The 24,643-nt window shown below is 36.2% G+C and overlaps 2 protein-coding genes and 1 long non-coding RNA gene across 6 annotated transcripts in view; 1 reads left to right on the top strand and 2 right to left on the bottom strand.

Annotated features, from left to right (window-relative positions):
* LOC116303345 (uncharacterized) overlaps positions 1-24,643 on the bottom strand; it is a 49,828-nt gene that overhangs the window by 12,846 nt on the left and 12,339 nt on the right. The window contains exons 3-5 of one of the 4 annotated variants that reach the window (XM_089027412.1): positions 16,738-16,918; positions 15,652-15,904; positions 14,867-15,573 (exon numbers count right to left, since the gene is read on the bottom strand). The gene's annotated coding sequence lies outside the window, so the exon portion shown is untranslated. Of the gene's footprint in view, positions 1-14,866; positions 15,905-16,737; positions 16,919-24,643 lie in introns of all 4 variants that reach the window. The other 3 variants (XM_031712875.2, XM_089027413.1, XM_089027414.1) reach the window with 3 other exon arrangements.
* On the top strand, positions 9,771-11,242 carry LOC116303350 (uncharacterized). Its single transcript, XR_004197943.2, has 2 exons — positions 9,771-10,010; positions 10,617-11,242. It is a non-coding gene; the product is annotated as an uncharacterized LOC116303350 (long non-coding RNA).
* On the bottom strand, positions 11,387-14,481 carry LOC116303348 (homeobox protein Hox-A5). The gene is made up of 2 exons (XM_031712879.1): positions 12,989-14,481; positions 11,387-12,149 (listed from the first exon to the last, which is right to left on the bottom strand). The coding sequence occupies exons 1-2, from the start codon at positions 13,311-13,313 to the stop codon at positions 11,848-11,850; spliced, it is 627 nt and encodes a 208-aa protein (XP_031568739.1). The 5' UTR covers positions 13,314-14,481; the 3' UTR covers positions 11,387-11,847.

The following is a 24,643-nucleotide window of genomic DNA, read 5'->3' as shown; positions in this document are numbered from 1 at the left end:
AGGAGATAAAGAATTTAAGGAATTTACTGACAAATTCCCAAACTCCCGTCCACGCCTATAATACGACATCTTCAAAACCTTTTTTTTTTTTACTGATTTCAGACCGCATACATTGCACATTTCAGAGACGCAAATCCCTTATAATTAAGCATGTGCTAACATGTCTAGCTACCATTACCACCTGGGTGAAATCGCTCCGTTTTGGAGATGAGAAGATATAACTAGCTAAAAACTAGTGTGAGCTGTGTCGGTGTTTCTAATGAAACAGTAATGATGAAAAGGCAAATTATACACCGTGAAAATATGAAAAAACTTACTGACGTTTCGGACGCTAGTCCTTCGTCGGAGTAAAAGAGGAGATGGTTAATTTGTCGCTTACGTTTAGATGGGAGAGTAAAATGAAGACAAAAATAATTTTTTTCTTACCAAAAAGTATTGGTTTGGACGAAGTCTAACACTCGTAATGAAAGAGTGGAAGGGAGAAAAAACCGCGCAAATAAAACGGAGGTGATTGAAACTTGTAAAATTTCCTGCAAAACCTGACAAACTTTTGGCCTTCATTTCAAAATGAAATTATAATTATCGAGTGTTGATCTTTTGCGCAGAGCTGAGGGAGGAAAATTGGTGAAACCCGGAGAAAAACCGTTCAAAAACCAATGAACAGTCTACTCTCATTTTGTGGAAAGTCGAGTTTGAATCCACATCTTCTGCAATGAGAGGCGGTGTATTAGCAACACATGAATATCATCCTTGCTTGGCTTACGAATGTCTGTCTGTCCGTCTGTCTGTCTGTCTGTCTATCTGTCTGTCTATCTGTCTGTCTGTCCGTTTGTCTGTCTGTCTGTCTGTCTGTCTGTCTGTCTGCATTGGAAGATAGTTTTGTATGCAAGCAGAATGTTTCGCAAATTAGTTCCGACCGGAACGCCTTGATTTATAAAACTGCGCCGCTAGAACTGGTTTTTGTTCTTATTTATTTTCAATAGATTAATAGATTACCAAAAAGTTTTTAATCTGACACTTTTGTAAAGTGAAGATTACTACTTTTAAATATAACCAAGAAAATATATATAACTTAGAAACTTTTGCCTTAAATTTTCGTATTCTTAAAGTTATTACGCAATGAATCACGTATGAATTTGGTATTTCTGCTTCTGCTACATAAGTATCACGATTAAGATTCTGTTTTGGAAATGTTACTTATTTACTGATTCATAATTATAATAATCGTACTCTAAATCTAGATTTGCGAGAAAGAGAGAGAGAGAGAGCGCGCATCTCCTTGTTTGGTCAGCCACTGTGCCAATTCTTCGATGAAATAAGAGCGAAATGAAAAACAGGTTTAAACTAGTTTGGAAATCCTGCGCAACACCTGTTCGCTCGCTTGTGTAATATCTTTTAAATATAAGATTTGCGCAAAGACTATGATACATCTTTCTCTTAATGATATAATTGATGACCAAATGTCTAAAGTATAGCGAAACGAGTTACTTTTTCATCAAAAACATGTCGTTCAAGCCGTCTTCATGGATGCGAAATTTGACCAAGAACCTGTATTGTGACAAAAACTGCTGGGGTGAACTTGGCACCCGTCTAAGTAATGATAGCAGTTTTGATTTTTGAACAAAAAGATTTTGGAATCAAAAACGTTGATTTTCCGTCAACACAAACTAATCAACAGCGAAGACAAATTTGGCATTTTCTCCCCTCTAAAATAAACTAGTTTCATACAGTATGTTTCAACCTTTTAGCGGGTAGGGGTGGTCGAAAACAGAATCATAACTAAAACCCGCGCGTTGTTGACGTCAGCATTTTTCAAACACTTATTGACAGGTGCATCGTACCAATCAGAACGCAGAGATCCCAATGTCAAAAACAAGATATTATGTTATTTAAACTGCGAGCTGAGTTTGGAACGAGGTCATTACGGTTTGCGAGTCTTTAATGATCAGATATGTTAGTCATATCAGAGCATTTTCCAAGCCTCCTTAGCTTAAGGCTACAAATGAACTATCCTGCTAAACTACTCAACAAAGTAATTCCAGCTTATAATTGCTCATATCGGGTACTTAGAGAAACTGAAAATCATATTGGTTCACATAAAAAAGGAAAACCGCAACACTAAACGGGGTTATGTAAGACGCCAAACCCTTTTTAATGACTGGTCCTTAGGGGTTACTCCATTATCTTAATGATTGGAGATTTACTGTATAATGAGTCGTTTCTAGCAAAGCTATTCACCTCTCATGATCCTAAGAATAACTTTTTTTTGCGAAAGTTGAAATTATTCTCTTTGAATGTGATTCGAAGAAAGCCTTGAAAGAGTTTGTTCAAGTTTATTTCCTTTTTGTCCGGATTCGCGGCAGGTTCATTCATCCTCCAGTTTATTTGTTCATTTATTTGTTTTTCCGTCCGTCAACTTGTGCGCCGTCTGTATACCCGACCGCTCGTCCTCTCGTTCCTTTAATTTGTTTTCCCGCTTACTCTCTCACTTGTTATTTTATTCGTTCTCTTCTATTTATTCATTCCTTCTTTCGTCGGCGCACCTAGTCGTCCGCGCTTCCGTGAGTTCGTTATTCCCTCGAGCTCCGTCTTTCAATTTACTCTGCGCAATGTAAATTTTCGTCTGTTCCTCCGTTCGTTGCATTGGTGTGTTCTTTAGACAGATGTCTGCTTGTTTTGACCAATTGTTTGCTATTGTCATCATTTCTCACGTGAGTTCATTTGATATATAACCACAGGTAGCCCAACACTGCCATTTTCATCTTCATTTTAATAATTGTACATAAACATATTTACACGATGTGCACACGATGTGTCTCTTCTCTCCTCTCCTCCCCTCTCCTCTCCATCTCTTTTCTGCATTCATGAACCTTCCGTTCAATTTTTATTCACATTCACTTTGAGAACATCATCAAACCAAGCCATTAGAAGCTCAAGTTTATACAACTGACTCCTCCGATAATCCCTGACCTCTTATCTTGAAAATTCATTGCCACTGCCCAAAATAACCAAACCAAATATAACAATCTCCACAAAAGACGCTAAGCGACAGGAAGGCTGTAAGGAAGACCGCAGTAAGGCATTAAACGCCATTGATAAAGATAACATTGCGTGTATTGACCTGGAAATCCGCACCGAATTCCTCAAGTCTCAAAAATTAATAAGTGTCATCGCTGATGTTTAGCCTGTTTTCTTACTTCTCACGCCATGCAACCTCAAAGCTTGTTAGGAAATCAAACAAACAGGCCATGTTTTCAATCACAGATCGCAGGAACTATTTTCTTCCAAAAAATATTTTTTTACCGCAAATTTTTTTAATGTGGCCTAATTTTCTTTGCAAAGAATTTATTACCGGATTTAGAAAATTTAAGGATTTCGTAATGCGAATTATATTTAGAGTATCAGTTTCACTGAATTGTCAAAAGAAGAAAACTAGAAATGAACTAGAATTCAAAGGGCAATATAGCAATTTCTGGGATGAATTGAGTATTTGGGAGATAAAATATGAAGTCACTACTCCTACGGTTTGTCTCAACAACAACACAGAAATAACTCATGTTAACAACGTTGGACATGGTAACATTTAGTAGGGTTAATGAAAAGGTTCAAAGTCGTTTTGTGTACTTGAGATCCAGACGTACTCTCTCCATCATGGTTTTGACCTTCGGGAAGCTCCTTGCGTGTGATTTTCATTAACTTCCACTGATAATCCAATTGAAAATTCCAATGTGTCTAGAAAATCAATAACTGTCATCACTCCTGGTTAAGTTCAAACGACCTCGAAAGATCTGATGGACAACAAAATATGGGCCCCACACATGAGCAGTGCAACAAGCAGACCTCCTACGTCTTGAAACTGCTTATACTTGCCTACAGCTTCAGGCGATTCAAAGCTTTATTTTAGCAGTTTTCATTTCTAATTTTCTAAACTATTGTTGTTGTTTTTTTAATCTGTGACGAAATGTTTATATTCTTGTTGTCAACAGCTTTTGAAAACACCCAAAGAAGCTTAGACAAGTCCTCAACCAATTAGCACTAACGATGAAAAAAGAAGAAACTATGTTCCTTAAAAACCCGAACTGAATTCGAAGGAAAATTAAAAACATAAATGCCCCTTGGCTAGGTGAAGCTATTTAAAACCATACATCGAAGTTCAAGGAGTTCGAACGATAGCTCTTGTCACATTTAACCTTCTTAACTCCAACGAGGTCGTGGAAAAAACCCTCCAATACTTGTATACTTGGATTACAAAAATAAAAATACAATATGTAATCCTGTAATTAAATTATCTCGTAAAGTCCTGCTTAAGATGATCTCTTTCATTAGTCAATCTATTTTTCTTCTTCTCATTTTTCTACTGCGAAACGAATTATAAACAGTGCTATAAGCTTAAAAGGAAGTTTGAGAAATGTTTACTGCATTTAGAGAGGTATGTTAAGTGTAATGTTAGATTCGCTTGAGGTTACCAAACGGTCTCCAACCCTCGGTCTCTCATTAACAGAACGAGATTGCGAAACGTGCTCTAGCTTGGCCTTTGCTTGTCTAGGTTATTTTAGAATGTAAAGAGATCGCAGACTTGAACTGACTATACAGTGCGACAGCTGATTAAAGGACACGTGGCATGCGAATGTGTCTTGAGGTTGCGTTTGGGCGTAACATAGTTTTATCTTCGTCATATGCAATCGACTCATGCACAACGGCTATACTCATATGAATACCTCAGTGACAATACAACTGGAAATTATAACAATCCCATAATAGACTAAAAGCTTCTCCCCCTTTTTTACTTCCAAAATATAATATGGAAGTAATATATGGGGGGAAAAAAAGAAAGAAAAGAAAAGAAAACGATTCCTTTTATTTGACAGTGATCTACTCTGCATTAGCCGACAGGGAAAGATTACAAAAAAGAAATAATACTCAAGAAAATGATATCTGAAATGGGAAAATATAGGTTTTTATGATGATTATACTGACCAAGTGTTGATTCAACGTTGGACATTTGTGACATCATTAAAGCCGAGCTTTTTTTCACTTGGCACTTAGGCGTTGTGTTTCTAGTGGGTACTTCTGCTCAAGAGCTGTACGTTCCTGGATTGTCAAAGGATTATGAACAAATCCAATCACGCTCAAACTGAATACCTTTTTGCAGATTGACAAAAGCATGAACAAAATTCAACTAAAATATAGTCCTGCAGTATGAAAATTAATTCGCATCATCTTGTACAAGGTCTGATTCATGGAAACCGTGCTAAAAAATTCTTTCTTAAACCTTTATTTTGGCTCATGAATACTGTAAAACCCCCTAAGATAGGGGTTTTATTTGACACATTGTTGGTGAGATTGGCTGTAAAATATCTGTTAAATCGGTTTTATTTGGTGCCAAAGACCAAGGACCCCCTGCCTTGGGGCGAACCGTTGCTTGATTCTTTTCATCATTGCTATCAGCTGGTAGGTCAGTCGGACTCAAAGCTCGTCTGCTTAATTCTAAATTTGCCTCAAAATGCCCCGCATCTACGACCCGAAACGTCTGCATTGACCCTACCGCAATTGTAGCCAAAGGATTGTCTTTCGTTTGTCTATGAGCCTCTTGATCTCGACATCTGTGAACTCTAGGCTTCATTGGGAGCCTCGCATTGTCAGAGTTGGATAATTCTCTGGCTTTTGGCTTCCAACTTTACTATTCCTAGAACAATGGTATAAAAAAGTTTTGATCGAGAAGGGAATTTGCCTGGTCACGCCTTGAAATCTGAAGCTTTTCTACCGCATATACCCGACGGGCGAATAATAAAGTAAGGTAAGAAAATACCATGTAATTTGAATTGATTTTTTCTACATCATTTAGTAACTCTTTCAGAAAAAAGACTTAACTTGCAGCTCTTAGCACTACAAAACTTCATACATTAAATGGTTGCAACTCTAACGTTCAATTGATACGGTATCAATAACGAAATACAATCGAAGGACTTGTTTTCTTAGTAAAAATATAATATTCAAACTTATCCAAATCAAGAGTAACTCCATCTATTTAACCTTTTTTACTCCACAATAATGTCCTGTTTTGAGTCCATTTTGAATTTGTACAACGAAGTTAGGTGGCCAGATACGACACGAACATTTTGTTGATGCAAAGCGTCAACATCTATATGCTCCAAAACTAGATAGTTTATCTTTGAATCGTACGAACACCACGAAACAAACTCTGGGCACGGCTAAATCATAGATCGAACCCTGAGACAACCTCTAGGCTGATTTAAGTCAGGGCACGGCTAACTCTCAGATCGAACCCTGTAACAATCTCTGGGCTGATTTAAGTCAGGGCACTGCTAACTCACCGATCGAACCCTGTAACAACCTCTGGGCTGATTTAAGTCAGGGCACGGCTAAATCATAGATCGAACCCTGAGACAACCTCTGGGCTGATTTAAGTCAGGGCACGGCTAACTCTCAGATCGAACCCTGTAACAATCTCTGGGCTGATTTAAGTCAGGGCACGGCTAACTCACAGATCAAACCCTGAAACAACCTCTGGGCTGATTTAAGCCAGGGCACTGCTAACTCACTGATCGAACCCTGTGACAACCTCTGGGCTGATTTAAGCCAGGGCACGTCTAACTCGCAGATCGAATCTAGTTGCATATCGGAATTTTGCGTATTAGGTTTTGCGCAGAGAGGGCTAATAAATCAAGGGAAAGACCTAACAAATTCTACAAATATATATAGTGGAGTGCATTGGCCATATCTTTTCATCCCACGAAACAAAGATGTATAAATAGCTGTACTAACAGTCAAAGTAAAAGTAAAACAGAAGCTTAAGATTATTTGTTCACAGGCTAAGTAAAATCACTCTAGCTGTTTGTATTTAACAGAATTTTTAGTTATATTCTTTACCGCATTTATTGGACTATAGCACGCGTCTAACAGATTTAAACCTTATTCCACTTGGGATTGAAATAGAAAAGAAAAAAAATATTTCTTCTTCAAGCTATCTATGAAAGATTAACACAAAGTTTTTTTTGCTTCTTTTCAGGTTGTGTAATACCTGACGAAGAGTCGCCAATCACTCCGACCAGTAAGGCAGTGGCCCGAGAGTGCACTAAATCTATCCACGTATAGTAACTATTTCATCATTATTGAATTATTATACAATGTCAGAACTACTAAATTATAAAACTGGTAGAAAAACAATAGGCCGTTTGCATGATGGCATTATTTTACTACCACTACCAAAAATGCGCGAATTTTCTTTTTTATTTAAAATTGTATTTCCTCGTGAGAATAGTAAGACAATTGGTGCTAATTTACAGGAAAAAAAAAAAAAAAAAAGAAAAAGAAAAAAAAAATCGTACAAAGTGGTAGCGGTAGTACATGACACTATAAAGCAAGTGACCTATTCCAAATGACACTGCTACAATTTCTCTCTCATTCCAACGGTTCAAACGTTTCTTTCGTACCATGTCATCTGTATTGCATACATCATTCCCCTTACTCGTCAAAATACTTTTGGAATTTTGCCAACCTCTAGATTTAGCTTACAAATGATATTGTTGAATTCCTCTTGATTGCCAATTTCTAAGATGAACCTTTTCCCCCAGTCTTTTAACAATCTACAATAACAATAACAACTACACTTATTTTACCGAGGATGTAACAGATAAAGCTAAGCTTTATTTCTTACTTGGTCTTCCAAATTAATAATATAATACAAAATATAAAATCTATAATAGACTATACTAATTAATGCCAGTGACAACTTTTTGAGCACGTACCAGGACAAACTTTAAAACTTTAAAACTGTAATATAATTATAGTAAAAAATGAACATTTATGTTAATCCTTGATTATGTCCATTACATAAACCTACTTGAACTCAATTTCTTGCCAACCCAGTGGCTAGAATCAAATTCAACAAAGAATTATAAGAATGCTAGGTTTCTCTATCCAGCGCGCAGCCCATGTTAACTTGGTTAACTTGAGTTAGAATCTGGTCTGAACGCAGGCTATGGCTCTTAAAACCTTCTCATGATTTTGCGCCAGAAAATCAAAAACCAAAGAAAACAAAGAAAATATATGAGTTCGTTCTAATCAAAGCTTCTAGTGAAATGCTTCAAATCAGGAAACACTCCATGCGTGTGTCTAAGGGCAGACGAGGAGTCAATGTCTGAGACTCGAAAAAAATTAATTAGTTTCAGTACTTAATTATGGCCATTTAGAACCAAGAATCATCATCTGTTTAAACCTGATACGCACGCGTCTGGGAGTTCGAATCACAGACTATGGAAGGTCAATGTGTTATCTGAATACCACATATATCAGCTGAACCAATGGAGTATCCTTTATCGCCACTTGCTGCGCATCGTTTAGGAAGTGCGCAAGTCCCCAAGAGAGGTATTTGGGCGTCGCGATTGTAGCATGACTTCCTTTTGCTTAGTTTTGGGTTTTGCGCGGCTTTTTGAATGAAGTGGAATTGGGCGAGGAGTGAAAAAGCAATAAGTGTTTCCTAATTAATTTTATATCATTTTTCAAGTTTGATTAAATGAGTATAATTTGAGTTAGAAACAGACAGACAGACAGGTAGACAGACAGAAAGAGAGAATGAAAGATAGACACAAAAACAGGCAGACAGATATCTATATTTACAAACTATATAATTAAGATTCTACGCGCGCGAACGTCAAAACTATTTTATACAAACAATATAAAGAGGCAGCTTATGTGTTTACACTCTGTTACAAGTAGAGCACTAGAGAAGCAATGAGGAACAGAGTTCAAATGTAACTAAGAGCTTGTTTCTATCTTATTCCGAATGCGCCTAACGTGTTTATATCCTAGTGCAAAAAAGGAACACGCAAGTGTTTTATATTTTAGACAATAATCACACCAACTCGGATATATTTCTAAGCTCTATGAACTTCCAACAATCTAAAGCGTTTTAAATTTTCAAAATAGCATTCGTATAATGATAATCGCTTCAAAACTAGGAGAGAAGAAACCAGAAAGAATTAAAAATCGAAGAAGGTAAAGAATAGTTAAAAACCTTATCAGTAAATAATCTTCGCAATGAAAATGTAAGCGATACTATGATCAATCGGATATGATACTAAACACTAGCTCATGATTACATACATATTCTCTATACAAGTATTTTTGTAATGATATATGTTAACTTATGTTGCTAGATTCTAATACCGTATTTTAATTAGCTAAAAAATCAGAATTCTTTCTACAGTTTAAAGGCGAAAACGCAAAAGTGCGCGCAGTAGTTACTACAGCGGAACCTCAATAATACGGGCACCGAAGGGTCAGAAAAAAAGTGTTCTTAATATCGAGGTTGGGTCTATAAAGTAAAGAATGTATGGTGATTTTATCGGGGCTTAAATATCTGTCCGCAATCAAGAGGTGACCGTAATATAGATGTGTGAGATAAAGAATGTACACTCAGTGGTGATTTTGCCGGAATTGTACTTCAGTCTAGTAATGGCAAACAAAGATTTAGCAATATACTCATACTATATTTGAGGAGACTAATCCTATCATTTCCTTTCCTTTTCACAATGGACTTTGCCTGTTAATTTAAAAACGATGGAAATTATCTACTATTACATCATTGTTCGTCAGAAACAAGCTTTGTTTCCTACAATTGTTTAGTGTACAAAATATTTTTGGCAACGAATTGCGTTTTACGTATTTTGGTTGAAGCGACTCGGAGTTAAACTATTTTTTATTTATTATTTATTTATTTATTTTTTTGAAGTGTTGGGAATAATAATGATCATAAATAATTCAGAGCTCTTTTCTAGGAAGGGCAAGAAGCAAGATGAGTTTCAAGGGTTGGCAAAATGGCGGCTTCCGATCAAATTTCATCTTCATTGAACTGTCTTCAAAAAAATCTCTGGCCTTTTGTCAACAAATAAATCCTTGAATCATCAACAGAAAGCCTTGCTAGTTCACAAACCCGCATTCATGATACTTATTTCAAAGTTTAAGAGGCAATTGATCGATTTTTAGAGGTAATTGATTTTTAGAATTTAATGCATATTGTAGACCACTGTTCTTTAATTGGCTAGTGATGAACTATAGTACAAAGCTGTAAAAAGCTTCAGATTATGACATGCCCCTATACATCTATACTTATAATATACTGAGTTTTTTACCCATATATGATAATGACATTCATTGTTAGACATTCTATGTGCAGATTTGTACGGGAAAGGAATCGAAGATGCATTTTTAGGATAGATCTGTGATGTGTTAGTTCACGTTCAGCATCGCGTCTATCTTTATTGAGTATCAAGTTGCGAATCACTTCGGGCAACTTGAAGCTAGTTTTGCTAATGTTGTAACTATAATTACTTCAACAAAAGCAACAAATGTCTTCTTTAAGCTAAGTAGACAGTGATAATGCAAAAAATTAAGTTTGAATTGATTTTGCGAATTAATAAATCCTCTGTGGTTATCTAAGGTGGGGAAGATTGAGTTGGCAAGAAAGGATAGTGTCGAAGGACATGGTATTCCCGACACTCCGTTAAGAATACTGATACATATTTACTATCCCATTAAAATAAATACAGGTTTAAGTTCCAGCAAGTTAACATTTTTACTTTATTGTTTTACAGGAAATTGCCATTGAAGATTGAATATTCTTTAGGAAATCTAGCCGATGAAGATGAGATGGCTAATTTACAACAAGAAACTGACTAGTGTTCTGGGAAGGAAGGCGCCGCAATGCCGTTGATGAATTTTTGTATAAATAATAATTAACCCTTTTTTCCACAGACATAGCGGAGGTTTTCTTTTATCATTGAATAAGAGCGAACTTTTAGTCGTTGTTTACTAAAAAGGAGAGAAACTTGATTGATAAATTAAGTTCTAAAAACACCTCGAGGTGAGAAACTAATTGCCAAAGGCGCCATCACCGGTGACACCGCTCGTTGTTCACAGATTCCAAACTTGTACACAACCATCTTTGTACAATATTACGAATGGTAATTACAATACAATCGCAAGGAAAACTAAAAAAAATATTCAACAATTAATGTCCTCGTATGATTGTAAGTGTAAGTCACATGGTGACTTTATCAGGCACTCTCGTCGTTTGGGAAACCTTTTGTTTTAACAACATTATCACTTTATTGTACTTCAGGTTAAAGTACGTAGATTGTTCAAACATCGTGAACTAATTGTACTAAACTATGAATCGAGGCTAGGTAGTGGTCGAAGTGATTAAATAATGGTGTAACCAGTCGAGATTTTTGTTCATTTTCAAGTTTTCGTGTAAAAAAATTACATGTCCACAAAGAATTACAACGAAGTTGATGATTGTAGAGATTTTCTACTTTTCGTTGGAAATAATCTATTATACAAAGAAACTTCACAAGGCTTCAAATATAATGTAACTGAAGTATTTATTCTGGGTTGAAGTATATATTTTCACATTAAATGCTAGAGTATTTAACTGAGTTAAACGTTCGCTATTGTAGCGAAGATCGCTGCTCTTTGGGCAGCCATTTCAAATATCCACTGATCACTTTTACCAAGTAATACACAAACAAGTATAGCATTTAACTATAGCAATACAAATACATAGGGGTTGGTAATAAATATAATTATAAATTTCATTAGGGTTGACTTTGGAAGAAGTGTCTAAAAAGCGAGCGCCAAATAGTCTTTTCTTGACGTGATTAGAGGTCGGATTACGTTGAGAGCACGCGGTGAATGATCTGCGCTAACAAGACAAAGAATCCCACACATATAAAACACACAAAACTACTACTGTAGACAACTTGAAGCTAGCGTTTAAGCCCTAATGTGCCTTGCAAATCTATAACGAAACAAAAATACACCAGTTTAAAAGTAATGAGAATTTTGTTCAAATGAAGGCATTCGAGGAATATGCGACATCGAGCGTAAATCTATATTCTCGTCGGAATGTGCTTGAAAAGTTTGCTGTCCTTTGAGCTTTTCGTCTTTCTTCCATTTCATTCTACGATTTTGAAACCATATTTTGACTTGTCGTTCAGACAAATGAAGTGACTTGGAGATTTCTTTCCTTCGAGTTGTACAAAGATATCTACTGAAGTGGAACTCCTTCTCCAGCTCGAGAAGCTGCTTGTTGGAGTAACTTGTGCGATGCCTTTTTGAGGTTCGAACTGTTAAACACAAGAATTATACTTTAGTACCATCAGAGACTCCTAATGTTTTTGTTATATCAACATGAAGCTTAATGGGTAACAGTAAGATATTAGCATACGTCCGAAGTAGTCTAGTTAGGGGATTTCACACCAGAAGCGTGGCTTGCATTAATTGAAGAATGCTTATTCACCTTAGTGGTGTTAAAGCACTCGAAATGCATACATATATTTGTAAACTGCCTTATTAAAAACACGTCTAGAATACTAATGCTTTGATTTTGGGGTTTTTGAGCATCATTCTACATTACAGAATAGTTTAACATACTATATACGTCGGTTATTTCATTTATAGGATTTTCAAGAGCGTACACACCTCCCAAAAGAAACCTTTCATACTGCAAGTTCAGTTATGATTAAAAAGTATGAAAAAATCCAATAAAACTATCAAAATTGTCTGCTACGAGCCTTGCCCGAATGTGCTGAAATAAATCTGCCAAACGTCACAATTGGATGTTGGTTTTCTTGCTTGGTTTGGACAAAGCTGCGTAGGTTGAAAACCATTAATCAAAAAAACGACAGCTAACCTTCATCCAACCGCTTACAATGACAGCAAGCTTTTCTTAAATGTCAAAACAGAGAAGAGAATGTTTCCATCCAAAACACGGGGTTAAACGTTATTTGAAAATACAAAAGCAGGTTTAAAATTGAAAAATCACAAAAATACTGAGAGGTTTTGAAAATGCATTTTTTGCCTTGAATTGGACACATGCAACTTGCTTAGTTTTCAGAATTACTAAGAATTTCATGGCATGAAAATGCAGGATTAAAGAGAGCTAAAGTCGACTGAGACGACTTACCGAACTGATTTGGATCACCTTTCTTCGGCTTCATCCAGGAGTACATCGGCTCCAACAAATACTCTTGTATTCTCACTGCACTTAACAAATTGGAGCTCTTACTTGGCTCTTCTAATGCCCCACAAGGCCTTTGATACGCACCCTCTTGCTCAACTACACCCACATTTTGTCCAATATAACAATCGCGAGAGTTTTTAGCCTGTCCAATTTGGCACTCTCTTGCTTGGCACAGCTGTTGCGAGTAGTTTTGCAGCATTGTCTCCGAGTTTGCATAAGAAGTAGAGAGCTCCATGTTTGCCGACTTAGATTTACATGCGCCTGACATCTTAACCTCAAAATAGTGATTTATGACAAAACGAGCTAATAAGACATTCTCAAGGGCTCACGTGATCTGTCCTAGCCAATTAGAACACTCCTTGAGACGCTAAGAAGCACGATCTTGCCTTTTGGCCTGAAGGAATGTTTACTGTGTCATTTTTATACCTATCTGAACAAGTACCGACACTCTAGGCTAATACTATGCAGTTTTGAAGTTGAAAATCTCTAATTTTCCAAAGACGCTCGGAACTAAACATACAAGGGGTGGTGCTTGGCCGCCAAAACCAGTTACAGCAGTTTGACCAGCCCTCTAGGATGGCATTCCAAGCCTTTCAGACATTTTGTATTACATCACACCAATGGAAACGAAATGTCACTTACAAAAACCCTAAAGTAGTAAAGGTTCGGTCCTATTCCGTTTCCGCTTTACATTAAGACAATGCACATGATAAGGGTGACCCTGTTTAACCTGTGTAAGTCTATCCAAAGATTTATTGATCTCTCTAGCACAAAGGCCAACTGCCTCTTTGATTAATGGTCCAACGATGGAAATAGTCGGTGTATTGCTCCCGCGAAAGGCATCCCGCTTTGTATTTCAATCCGCGATGCACATTCTTGGATCTGATTGGTTGGAATAGAGACGGGAAAAGGTTTCTGGAGCCACCTTGGCGCGCACCTTCTTCTTCGAATTAATTTAAGATTAATGACCTGCCAGGCACGCCAATAAGCCACGGATTCAGAAAATTAAAGACGGATAAAAAAATATTCGAGGGTCATAGCAAAAGATCAAAATGAGAAACGAGAATGGTTCGCTATTCCTTTAAATATGAGAACACAAGCTTTATTTTTAGTTGAAGTTGGTTAGCGTTGAAAGAGATACTTCGTGCTATTTGGCTGGGCATTGACGCACTTAAAACCAAACGAGAATATAGAATATTCGAAGTATCGAATGCGCTCGCGTTAGGCAAGGAGATCTGCCAAATCAGGTTCAAAATTGAAATGCGAGTCAATCTTACTGCTTTAACCGTTAATCTCAACGCAGATATATGTTTAAAAATCTTAAGAGTATTTTTTAAAAAATGGCAAAGCGAGCGTCTATTATGTATGTTATGACGAATGACTAATCTAAACGGCCCACACGTTTTGATGTGGTAAACCTAATCTTGCGATACGTATCACTCAGTGACTTACATTTTCCTTTTGGGGGCAATCCAAACACAGAAGATGCCTTTTAACATTTCGAAATCTAAAAGAAAGGCATTAACTTAAATCTAATAAATAAAAATATGAGCACTTAGAAAACTCAAGCAGTTGCTCCTCATAGTATAAAGAAAGTTATGGTTTAAGTACAAGATCGAAAATAGCCGTTTTATATGTGGTAAATATATTAATATTGGTAAAGAGTGCCCTATTCATGATAAAGTATGCTGTATTCATTCTTAAAGCTAATGGTTAGTGGGTGTAATTGCCTATTTAGTCTTAATTAAAACCGCATGGGATCCCGTGATATGAACGGGAAACAAAAAACACTACAAAAGAATATTGTGAAACTTCACTAACCTTCACAGAAGCTTTCTGTTTTGCCACTGAGTGAGTCACAGAGCTTGAAAGACTACCCTTATATCTGTTGAATTGTGTCGTTAATTTTCCTCTTATGATCTTTTTTTTTTACCATCTATACTGTGAAGTACTTATGTAATTCTCCTCTAGAAGCAATGAAAGTGATCTCCTTCCTTTTATTCTTGAATTAAAAAGAGTAAAACTGATGCTTTTCTTTTCCATGAACATGAATTTTAGATTAAGCCAGAACAAGCAACATAGATCCTTTGTTTGAAGTCGATGCTCAGTGAAATATGCAGTTTTCCCAGGATTTGTTGAAGCATTTTATGATGGCACTTACTGAACGAAGAGATGCTATTGAGGTCTAGTGGCCCATCCATTTAATTTTAAGATTTTTAAAAAGCAGTCGATCCATTGGAAGACAATTTCTTGCAAGATAAAAACAAAAACCTTCAGGTTGATGGAAATCAAGATTGAAAACCCTTGAGCAGAAAACCAAAGGCACGCCTTGATCCTTGCCTTTCAGACTATATTGAGTTGTTCTTTAACCATCCCAGTTTCTTGAAATTTTCTCAAGTTTGTGAAGTAACAAATGCTATGCTATCTTGGTATTGAAGCAGATTTTAAAAACTGAGAAATAACTTGAGAAATACGATTGAGTTGCAAGTATTTTCCCTTCATTTTCGATCCAGATGACACCATAATATCTGCGACGTTTAAATGAGGAAACTCAGTTAAAAAGGGTGCAACCACACCAATGTTAGAAGCCAATTGAGGATAATTACCTCTTTCATAAGTGTCCGTTTTAGACCGCTTTTCCCATGTCTTTAATTGAAATCAACTCAGAGCGTTAGCCGTGTGCATGATTATAAGAACACCAAGGCGCAAATGATACAAATGGTCTAGGAGCACGATTAAGTATAAAGCTATTCCACTATCAAAACATCCCACGTGTTTGATACGTCATCAAGGTCTAAGTACCCCATTGGTGTACTCAGTAAATCTAAGCCGGAATGAAGACGTTCTGCTAATGAATCCCTACGAAATTGATAAGTAATTGTAAATATTATTTTATGTAATCTTTGCAGTAGCATTCTGTAGCCACGATAAAGACGGACACAAAAAGGTGAAAATATCATTTGAAATTCATTAATGTCAATGATTTGGGTTAAACGGTAGGAAGGCTAGAGTGACCTCAGTCTTTGAACTCTACATTAAAAACCACTAGAGCCCCACGTACTGAAGATGTTTGAGCATTTTTAATCGTAGTGTATAACATTAATGCTTTATTCTAGATATTAAAAATTCATTGCAAATAATGGACAACTTCTTCATCACACTGCGAAATCAGTCGTGTTAGGCCGGAGAACCACAGCCGAAGAAAAATTCGGCCTAAATTATTTTCAGTTTTTAAGAAGAAATAAAGTGGTTTTTTTTTTCAAAATTCAACGACATTAATAAAGCGGCTCTTAAGATGCATTTAAAACTAAGGCCCGACCAAATTATATACTATAATTGTACTATAATAGAGACATTTCCAAAGTTGTTAATCGAATATAGAGGGATTCAAGATGCTCATGGAAAAAAACACATGAACGAGTCTTAAGCACCTCTAGCCAACTTCTATCTTTCTTTGCTTTATTTGCAAGATGACGCCGTTTTGTATCTATTTTCCTGCGCAGATTTCCGCTAACAAAGATAAAGTGATCGGAGTAAATGAACCCTGTACTAAACAGCGAAAAGATTTTCTGTATGAACTAATATATATATATATATATATATATATATATTCTCACAGTTTTGCCTGTATTGGCATACAAAATAACATTAAATTGATGATTATGTTGAAGTGTGAAATAAATTTTACTAACCTCAGGTTTGGAAGACATAATGGATGGCAAAATAATGCTTTGAGGCGTGGAAGTCGATAGTTCTTGTTGGTGCTGATCTCCCTTACTGAGTTCCAATTTGCCAAGCCGTCATGTGTGGATTGCATGCGAGGTACGACACAGGGAACCCGTCTGGAGGGCGGACAAGTGAATAATCTTGCGTCTAGTTGATACGAAGAAATCAAAACATGCATCAAAGACAATCTATTCATATAAAATATGAAGCCGCGAAATTGTACTGGATTGCGGCAACATGAGCAACAGTAGTTTTGCGATTACAATTTTTTATTCTGCATGTTTGAGAAATATTTATGTTAAAGGAGATAAGATAGGAGAATGACATTTTACACCGGCAGGATTGATAAGAGTGCTTGCCAAGTAACTGTCCAAAAAGGATCGAGTGAATGATTTATGATTTTGCGTGTCTTGACACGGTGCCATTTGATACAAGTAGGGTACCTCTAACCTCTCGAAACTGAAGAATCGTTTCTGTTTAAAGAGTGACTCATAACCACACAAGATTCTTAGCTTTCCACTGATGTTTACCGTGTCGACTTCTAATAAAAATATATATAGGAGTTTTGAAATCTCGATCATAGATACCATAGAGAATTTATCTAAGTCCTTTTAGCTCAGACAAGTCTGTGACTGAAAAGTCGTTTTTAGAATGCGTTTTGTTTGCACGTGGCAGCCGGTGCAAAACGGCTTTACAAAATGGCCATCTTTGTGGACCTTCTTTAAACGAAGGCCTACTTTACTGAAGTCCAACCTACCGAAATAAATAATTATGAAAATTTATTTGATTCCTCAAATAAATTTTTGACCGGCTTGTTTTCTTAGGAATGAATTTTTGATAGCACTCGGCAACTATCAGTGAATTTCCTTGCTTCGCGTGGATTACTAGATTCCGTTTGTGTATAAAGCAAACCCTTAGCCTTGGTTCGACTGAAACTTGTTTATATTGTAAATATAGGGTTGCTTGGCAAGTTCCATCTAAAAGGTTCGCCGTGTAGCATGCAGCGTAGCCCGTTGAAACACGCTCATGGCGGGAAACTTTTACAACGAAAAATAGAATTCCTATTCGTTAACAACTCTTGGGCATTATTTTTCACCATTTGGTGCGCCAAAAGGGCTCTAGGTGGATAACTTACAGTTCTAAGCAATTATTTATTTAGAGCATTAGTTTTAATCAAAGTTTTCGGTCTTACCTATGGCTTTGCTGTGTACGCTGGAGTCTTTGTTAACGAGGACATCCATCATTGTCTGATGAAATATTACGTGTCTTATTGTGCGCAGTATGACTTGCACACTGGGGAATCAATATATGCATACCTAGTACGCGAGAAATAGAAATTCTTTCGTGGAGGCATGAATGAATTCAAATGCTATGCACGGAAACTCCAGCCTCGGGTAGGAACTATTATTCGTGGTCACTGAATGGAACTGTAAAATGGAGTATTGGATGATTTGCGAAATACAGTGTAGTTGAAAGAAGTTTTAGAACAGAAGCTATGATTACATCATGTATTTATGGTAAAGGTGAACTTCATTTTTATTTTTTTAAACAATCTTTAAATACAAAAACGGAACAATTTGTACACCGTTGTACACAAAAACGAGGTCACCCAGTCATTAGTTCACAATACAATATTTAAAAGTACATTAAATGAGTTTATAAGAGAAAAGTATAGAAATTTAACTCTTGTTTTGACCCGTGTATTCGCGCTATCCACCTTTATTCTAAATGAGCAGCCTTGTTCACCCTTGCAAGATGACTGGGTGACCTCGTTTTTGTGAACTCGTCAGCCATTATAAGAAGGGTATATAGCTTAGTTTTGTTTTTAAAATAATTAATTATAGTTACTGCGATTCTTAGTCACACCCGAGCAATTTGACCTTCATCACAAAATAAAAATTGAGTTTTGGTGGACCCGGCAATCAAAATATTCTGTTTAGGTTCTTCTTTTAACTCATGCATTTCTGTCTGTCTGTTCTACTGTCGCCCCTACCTCAGGAGACTGATCACAAGCAATTCCTTCCCCCATCCGTCTGTCTGTCTGTCTGTCTGTCTGTCTGTCTGTATTTTTAACATACTCACTTGTTCATGTCTACTTTTACCCCAAATGACTTTTCTTTTTGCACACATGTTAATAAAGAGTATCAACTGGTTGTGTTTGGTCCTTACAGTTGTGTTTAAATAGAAAATTTGACAAAACTCATACTGCAAATTCTAACAAATAATGATAAAATTCAAGACTTGATATTTCAGTTTCCCACTCGGTATCTCAATCACCAGAAGTGCTTTTGTTTTGTTTTGTTTTGTTTTGTTTTGTTTTGTTGCTCGAGTCAAGTGGTCTAGGTTAGTTCCTAGTCTGTTAGGTTTTATTCTTTCTGAATATTAGGTGAACTGAGCTGTTTTGCAGAATTGTTTGCCTTGGGGATGTCACACTTGCACCAAATTATCCAGTAACTTTTCCCAAATAAAATTGTCGCCAGTTCGCGTTGTTATCGACTCCATGTTCATATTTGGTAAGCTTACCTTATTTGAAAGTGAATACAGATGTCTTTGTGGTGATTTTTACGACACTTATAGTTTTAAAGGGTCGAAAATATGAAAGAAAACTTGCAGATATTATAGCGAAGAAGCACTTCAAGCTGTCCTCCATATTGAATTTAGCTTGGAGACCTGGCCTTTGACAAAGGAAGCCCGAAACGTTTAAAACCACAGGGATCCCGCACGAACGACAATATAAGTTTGTAACTGAGATGAGCGGGAGAAATGATCCATCCCGGCGTCCATCCATTTATTTATCGTTGTAGCAGTTTTCCCAGTAGAATTAAAATACTGTCCCACAAACAGTCCCACAAAAAACTACATTTACACACTGGTATCTGTTTTAAAGAGTACTACAAGGATGACGACTTTTCCTTTATTTTCACATGACAACAAACATTTAAAACAATTTATAATCAATTTTCCACAATCTGAGTTTTAATTTCCGAGATATTCTAGCTAATTGGTTGACCTTGTGGACATAGAAACGGTAACTTATTTGAGTTGGGATCAGAAATGCAGGACAATAGTTTTGCAAGGTTTTCCCAACTGGAGCATTTACACAAATTTACATGCCGAGCACTTTATGGCTGTTCAACTAGTAGGGGTGCGGTCACTTTGGCCGCCATTAAGTTTAACCTACACATGACGAGGCATAAAAATCGGTATTTATACCATTTAATGACCTCTGATCGATCAGCAAACCAAACAACCATGGAATTGGTTATATATTGGTTTTCCATTTCATCTTTATAAAAGTTGTCAACAACTCAGCACACTATAAAATCCAGGGTATCGATAACTAGAATTAAGGATTTTCAATACAACTGATTAATGTGTCTCATTGAAGAGGCAACCCTAAGGGTCCAGGGATCTAGAGGGGTGTGGTCCCAGTAATTCGTCATTGGCCGTCATCTACTCCACATGTGAAGAGGCATAAACATCGGTTTTATACCATTTAATGACCTTTGGTCATATACCCGCTAGCATTTAGTGTAATGACCACATTTGATATCTTAAAACTCTGTCTGACTTGATTGTTAGGTTTGAGTCGAATGATACTTTATGTATAGTACAAACACGTGGATCACCAAATACATTTATTGCGGGTAGGAATAAAATAATGTACCATATGCGGCATTTCTTCATTTTTGCAATGATTTAAAAGAATTGTAACAACGTTGTTTACAACGTTGTAATATAATCTACAACACTATATATCTACTAATCCTTTTGAGGTCTTATGCTATTTTGAACATTATATTCCCGAGAGCCCCTGTATCGTGCTAGAAGTTTAATATCTTGTATGTGGCTTATTTGGTCTTTACGATTGCGGAGGGGACGGGGGAGCGAAAGGACGTCTGCTTTCTCAGGCTACGTTTTTATATGCACGGGCTTTTGCTGCCAAACGAGATTTTCCACGCCTTATTTGGTAAAACTAGCTTTGCATCCAAATATGTCGGTTCATGATAAATAACAGTGCAAATGATAAAAGTATGCGAATACATTACCTAAGGTCATATTTTTGCACATTGCGCTGTAAAATTTAAAATTTCCAAGTCATTCGGCACACCATAAATTCTCTATACTATGATTGTCTCTCATTAAGAATGCAGTCCTAATGATGTATGGAATGGCCCAGAGCTCAGATGGGGCTGGCCACTTTCAAGCAATTTGTCATTGACTGTCATTTACTCCACATGAGAACAGGCAAAAACATCGGCATTTAAGCCATTTAATGACCTCTGGTCAGATAACCAAACGACCATATGTAACTGGTTTTACAACTGCGTGTTTTATGTCTAGAACACATGAATAAACCGTTTGTATGGCACGACGTTTTTTGATACGTTTGCAGTGGATTTCTGAGCTTTCGAAAATCTTTTCTTCTCACTGTATCTTATTAATAAAATTTATAATGACTTGAAAGTCTTCTCTTAAAACTATCACACTAAAGCACTGGAACGTTTTTAAATGCTTTCCACATACAAGTGTCTAGTAATTCAACGAACCATAAAGTATGGGGTAGGTTTGAAGGCTTGAATTTTTTTCCATACAACTGATTTATGGTTGGAACATTTTTAATCGAGGCTTGGCTTAATGTCATCGTCAAGTTACAGTTCCTATACCTTTTTGTTGGCTTTCACGCACTCACAACTCACAAGAATCACAACTTTTATGGACACCGGTTTCGTTTATTGATCTCTTCAGTCCATTGATAAGTGATTCATAAGGCGGCAACCCTGCTAAATATGAAAGGGTCCAGATTTTAGAGTGGTGTAGTCCCTTTCCAGCTATTTGTCATTGGCCGTCATTTACTCCACATGAGATGAGGCAAGAAACATCGGTTTTATACCTTTTAACGACCTCTGGTCAAATACCCAAGCAAACAAGCAGTTTATATTTTGCAGCTGTCGTTTTCATGTGTAGACCACATTAATGAGGGATACACCACGGCAATTCGCCTAATTTTTTAAGTGGTTTTGAGTGTAAAACATTCTTTCACTTTTTACCAATTTTTTCATCATAGCCTCCTTAGTAACACTACGAGCCAGCCCTACCGCTCGGAACGAGTTACATGATTAGATTAAAAAACAATAGATTGGTCATCCAAACAATAGCACTAAACCTAACCTTACAAAAGCGGTACTGTACTTAGGGAGCAATGAAAATCAGCTTTCGAGCGGACTCAACACTACGGACATTGTTTTTTTTCGGAAATCCTAGAATATACTTGCTCTTTTGATTCTATATTGCTACAGCTATTGTGTGAAATTGCTACGATATCAAAATAACTATCCCCGGGAACTAAAAGTATGCCTACTCTTCTTTGACTTTACCTTAGATGGAATTCAATTGTTATATAATGCGCAATTTTCATTAATAGTCATTTTGCTTGCCAACTCTGCGACTTGTTTTATTAAAAAAAACTGTATCGAATAATGAAGCGTTCAATATGGAAAAGTCAACTTGTTTATTTAAAACCAAGACCAAATTAAGACTAGATGTGGTTGTGGATTAAAAATAAGAAGATATTCTTATAATTTCCAGGAGAAAAGCACTCTTTCTTGACAGCCAACTAGAAAGCTTTGGCTCCTTTCGCTGTCGTACACTTACACCTATTATATGTTAATTATAGTAAAAATTGTAAATATTATTCAAGCTATTTATATATTTTTGTAATTCTATTATGTAAGATTGAAAAAAAAACACAGTTTAAATAAATTGAAATTGAATGGAATTTAATTTCCAGTGATACATTTTTACATAGTCAATTTTGGTAAAGAAAAGCTTGTACTTTAGAGCTTGGAAAAATACGAAATCTTTTTGCGCAGCTAGACCTTACGCACTCAAAGCTATATAAGTATTATTTAGTTAAAACGATTTGTTTTAAGAACTCTCGATCTTATTTATATTATACATGTGTTATGATATCGTGACCAATATCAAACATAATAAAAGTGCACTGATTGGTAACTGAAAATTCGTACAAAGGTTTTGAGTAAATATATATGCGCAGCTTAACTTTCCAAGTAATATTTAGTAAATATGATTTGTAATACATCCTCTTATTTATACTACTATACGTTAGAATCCACAAATATCAAGTATAAATGTATTTTGGCTCAAGTGACTTCTTCAGACTCATAAAGTGGATCGTCAATATCATCCAAATGATATAAGTAATGAAGAGCTGTAGTACATCGAGATACTGTAATATTGACAGTGTGCTGAATAAAAACTTTATAGAGCTGATAGCATAGAGGTTGTTGATCAGTCTTATGATTCTGTTTATGCAATATTTGGTGTACAATTCACCTCATTTTGAGACACTGTATTTGGAATAAGGACCGCGATAAAACTGGCATGGACTTCTAAATACAGTAGTGCCTTTGTTAAGTCTGGCATACAATTTGGTTTGTGCATTATCTAGTGTACACTAAGTAAAAGAGCTAGTGCTAATAAAGGATATATGAAAACGTTTCCCAACATCCAATCATGCTGTAGAGGGAAAAACGAATTTCTTAGATCTGACTTTGAACTGTGTGGAATGAAATATATTGTCATGCACAAGCATTACACTGCTCCTGCTCTACAGCATGGCTGCCGTAAAATCCCTCAATGGATCAGTTGAATGAGAACATTAGAATTAGAAAGGCCTTGGAGTGCAGAAAGATAGTGTCTTGGTCTCTCTATTTCAATTATCTACTGATGGAACTAAACTCAATCAGTGGATATTTGAAATTGAGCGTCCTCGACTGACTGCAAGCATCAATGGCATGCACCATTCTTGGACCATGAGCAAACTATTGTCTACCTAGTTCATGGAGCTATTCAACTTGAGTTGCAACAGTAATATATGAAACCTAAAATACACAAATCAATATATATATATGTAAAATTGATGACATTTCGTTGCGCTAATGTTAAGTTAATGGTAAAAGAGACCTTTGTTTCATACTCTATATATGAAGTATGGAGCTCTCTGGAATTGAATGATAGCTTGCATACTAAAACATATACTTAAACGTCAATTGTTATCATTACATCAATAGTAAGAGTAAAAATGTGCTTTCTAATATACACCACTTTTCACTTTTAGCCACATATGCTCCCCTATATACAATAAAACATCTTAAACATCTAAATGCTTTAACCGAACAGCAATTTTCACATTACACTCGTAATGTTGTAAAAAAATGCTTTATAATCCACTGATTTCCACTAGTCTGATTAAGGAAAAAACAAGATAAAGATAACATATGCAGCGCTAGAGTCTTACAAGAAAACCAGCATTTAATGCTTAGTTAACATTGAGGAAACATTATAAGGTAATGGTGAAAATGAAGAGGTGTTTGTTCCACCGATGTGCACCTATCAACAATAAACATGCTGTTGTCTACAGTGTTACTGGTTACTGACCTACTTTTACATCGTTGAATCTTTCACTTGGCTAATATTGCTTTATCCGAACAGCAATTTTCATTACACTCGTAATGTTGTAAAAATAAACAAATAAATAAATAGATAAAAAATGCTTCATAATCCACTGATTTCCACTCGGTCTTATAATAAACGGATAACATTTGCAGCGCTACAGTCCTACAAGAACTGAAAACCGGCATTTAATGCTAAGTTGCATTGATGAAACATTATAAGGTACAAATGATGGTTAAAATGAAGAGGTGTTTGTTCCACCGATGTGAACCTATCAACAATAAACAAGCTGTTGTCTACAGTGTTACTGGTTACTGACCTACTTTTACATCGTTGAATCTTTCACTTGGCTAATAGAAAGTGAAGACTTTTTTCTATAAACTATTAACTAATGCA

The sequence above is a fragment of the Actinia tenebrosa genome, unplaced genomic scaffold, assembly GCF_029948245.1.
Source record: "Actinia tenebrosa isolate PJP-AT-01 unplaced genomic scaffold, QUT_ActTen_1.0 PGA_scaffold11__36_contigs__length_13525064, whole genome shotgun sequence".
Taxonomy (NCBI): domain Eukaryota; kingdom Metazoa; phylum Cnidaria; class Anthozoa; order Actiniaria; family Actiniidae; genus Actinia; species Actinia tenebrosa.
This window is presented reverse-complemented; position numbering and strand designations above follow the sequence as displayed.

Excerpts from the sequence above, each read along its gene's own strand:
- LOC116303348 (XM_031712879.1), bottom strand. The coding sequence starts at position 13,313 with ATGTCAGGCGCATGTAAATCTAAGTCGGCAAACATGGAGCTCTCTACT. Across the intron at positions 12,150-12,988 it reads AGGTGATCCAAATCAGTTCG|TTCGAACCTCAAAAAGGCAT; the intron begins GTAAGTCGTCTC and ends TGTGTTTAACAG.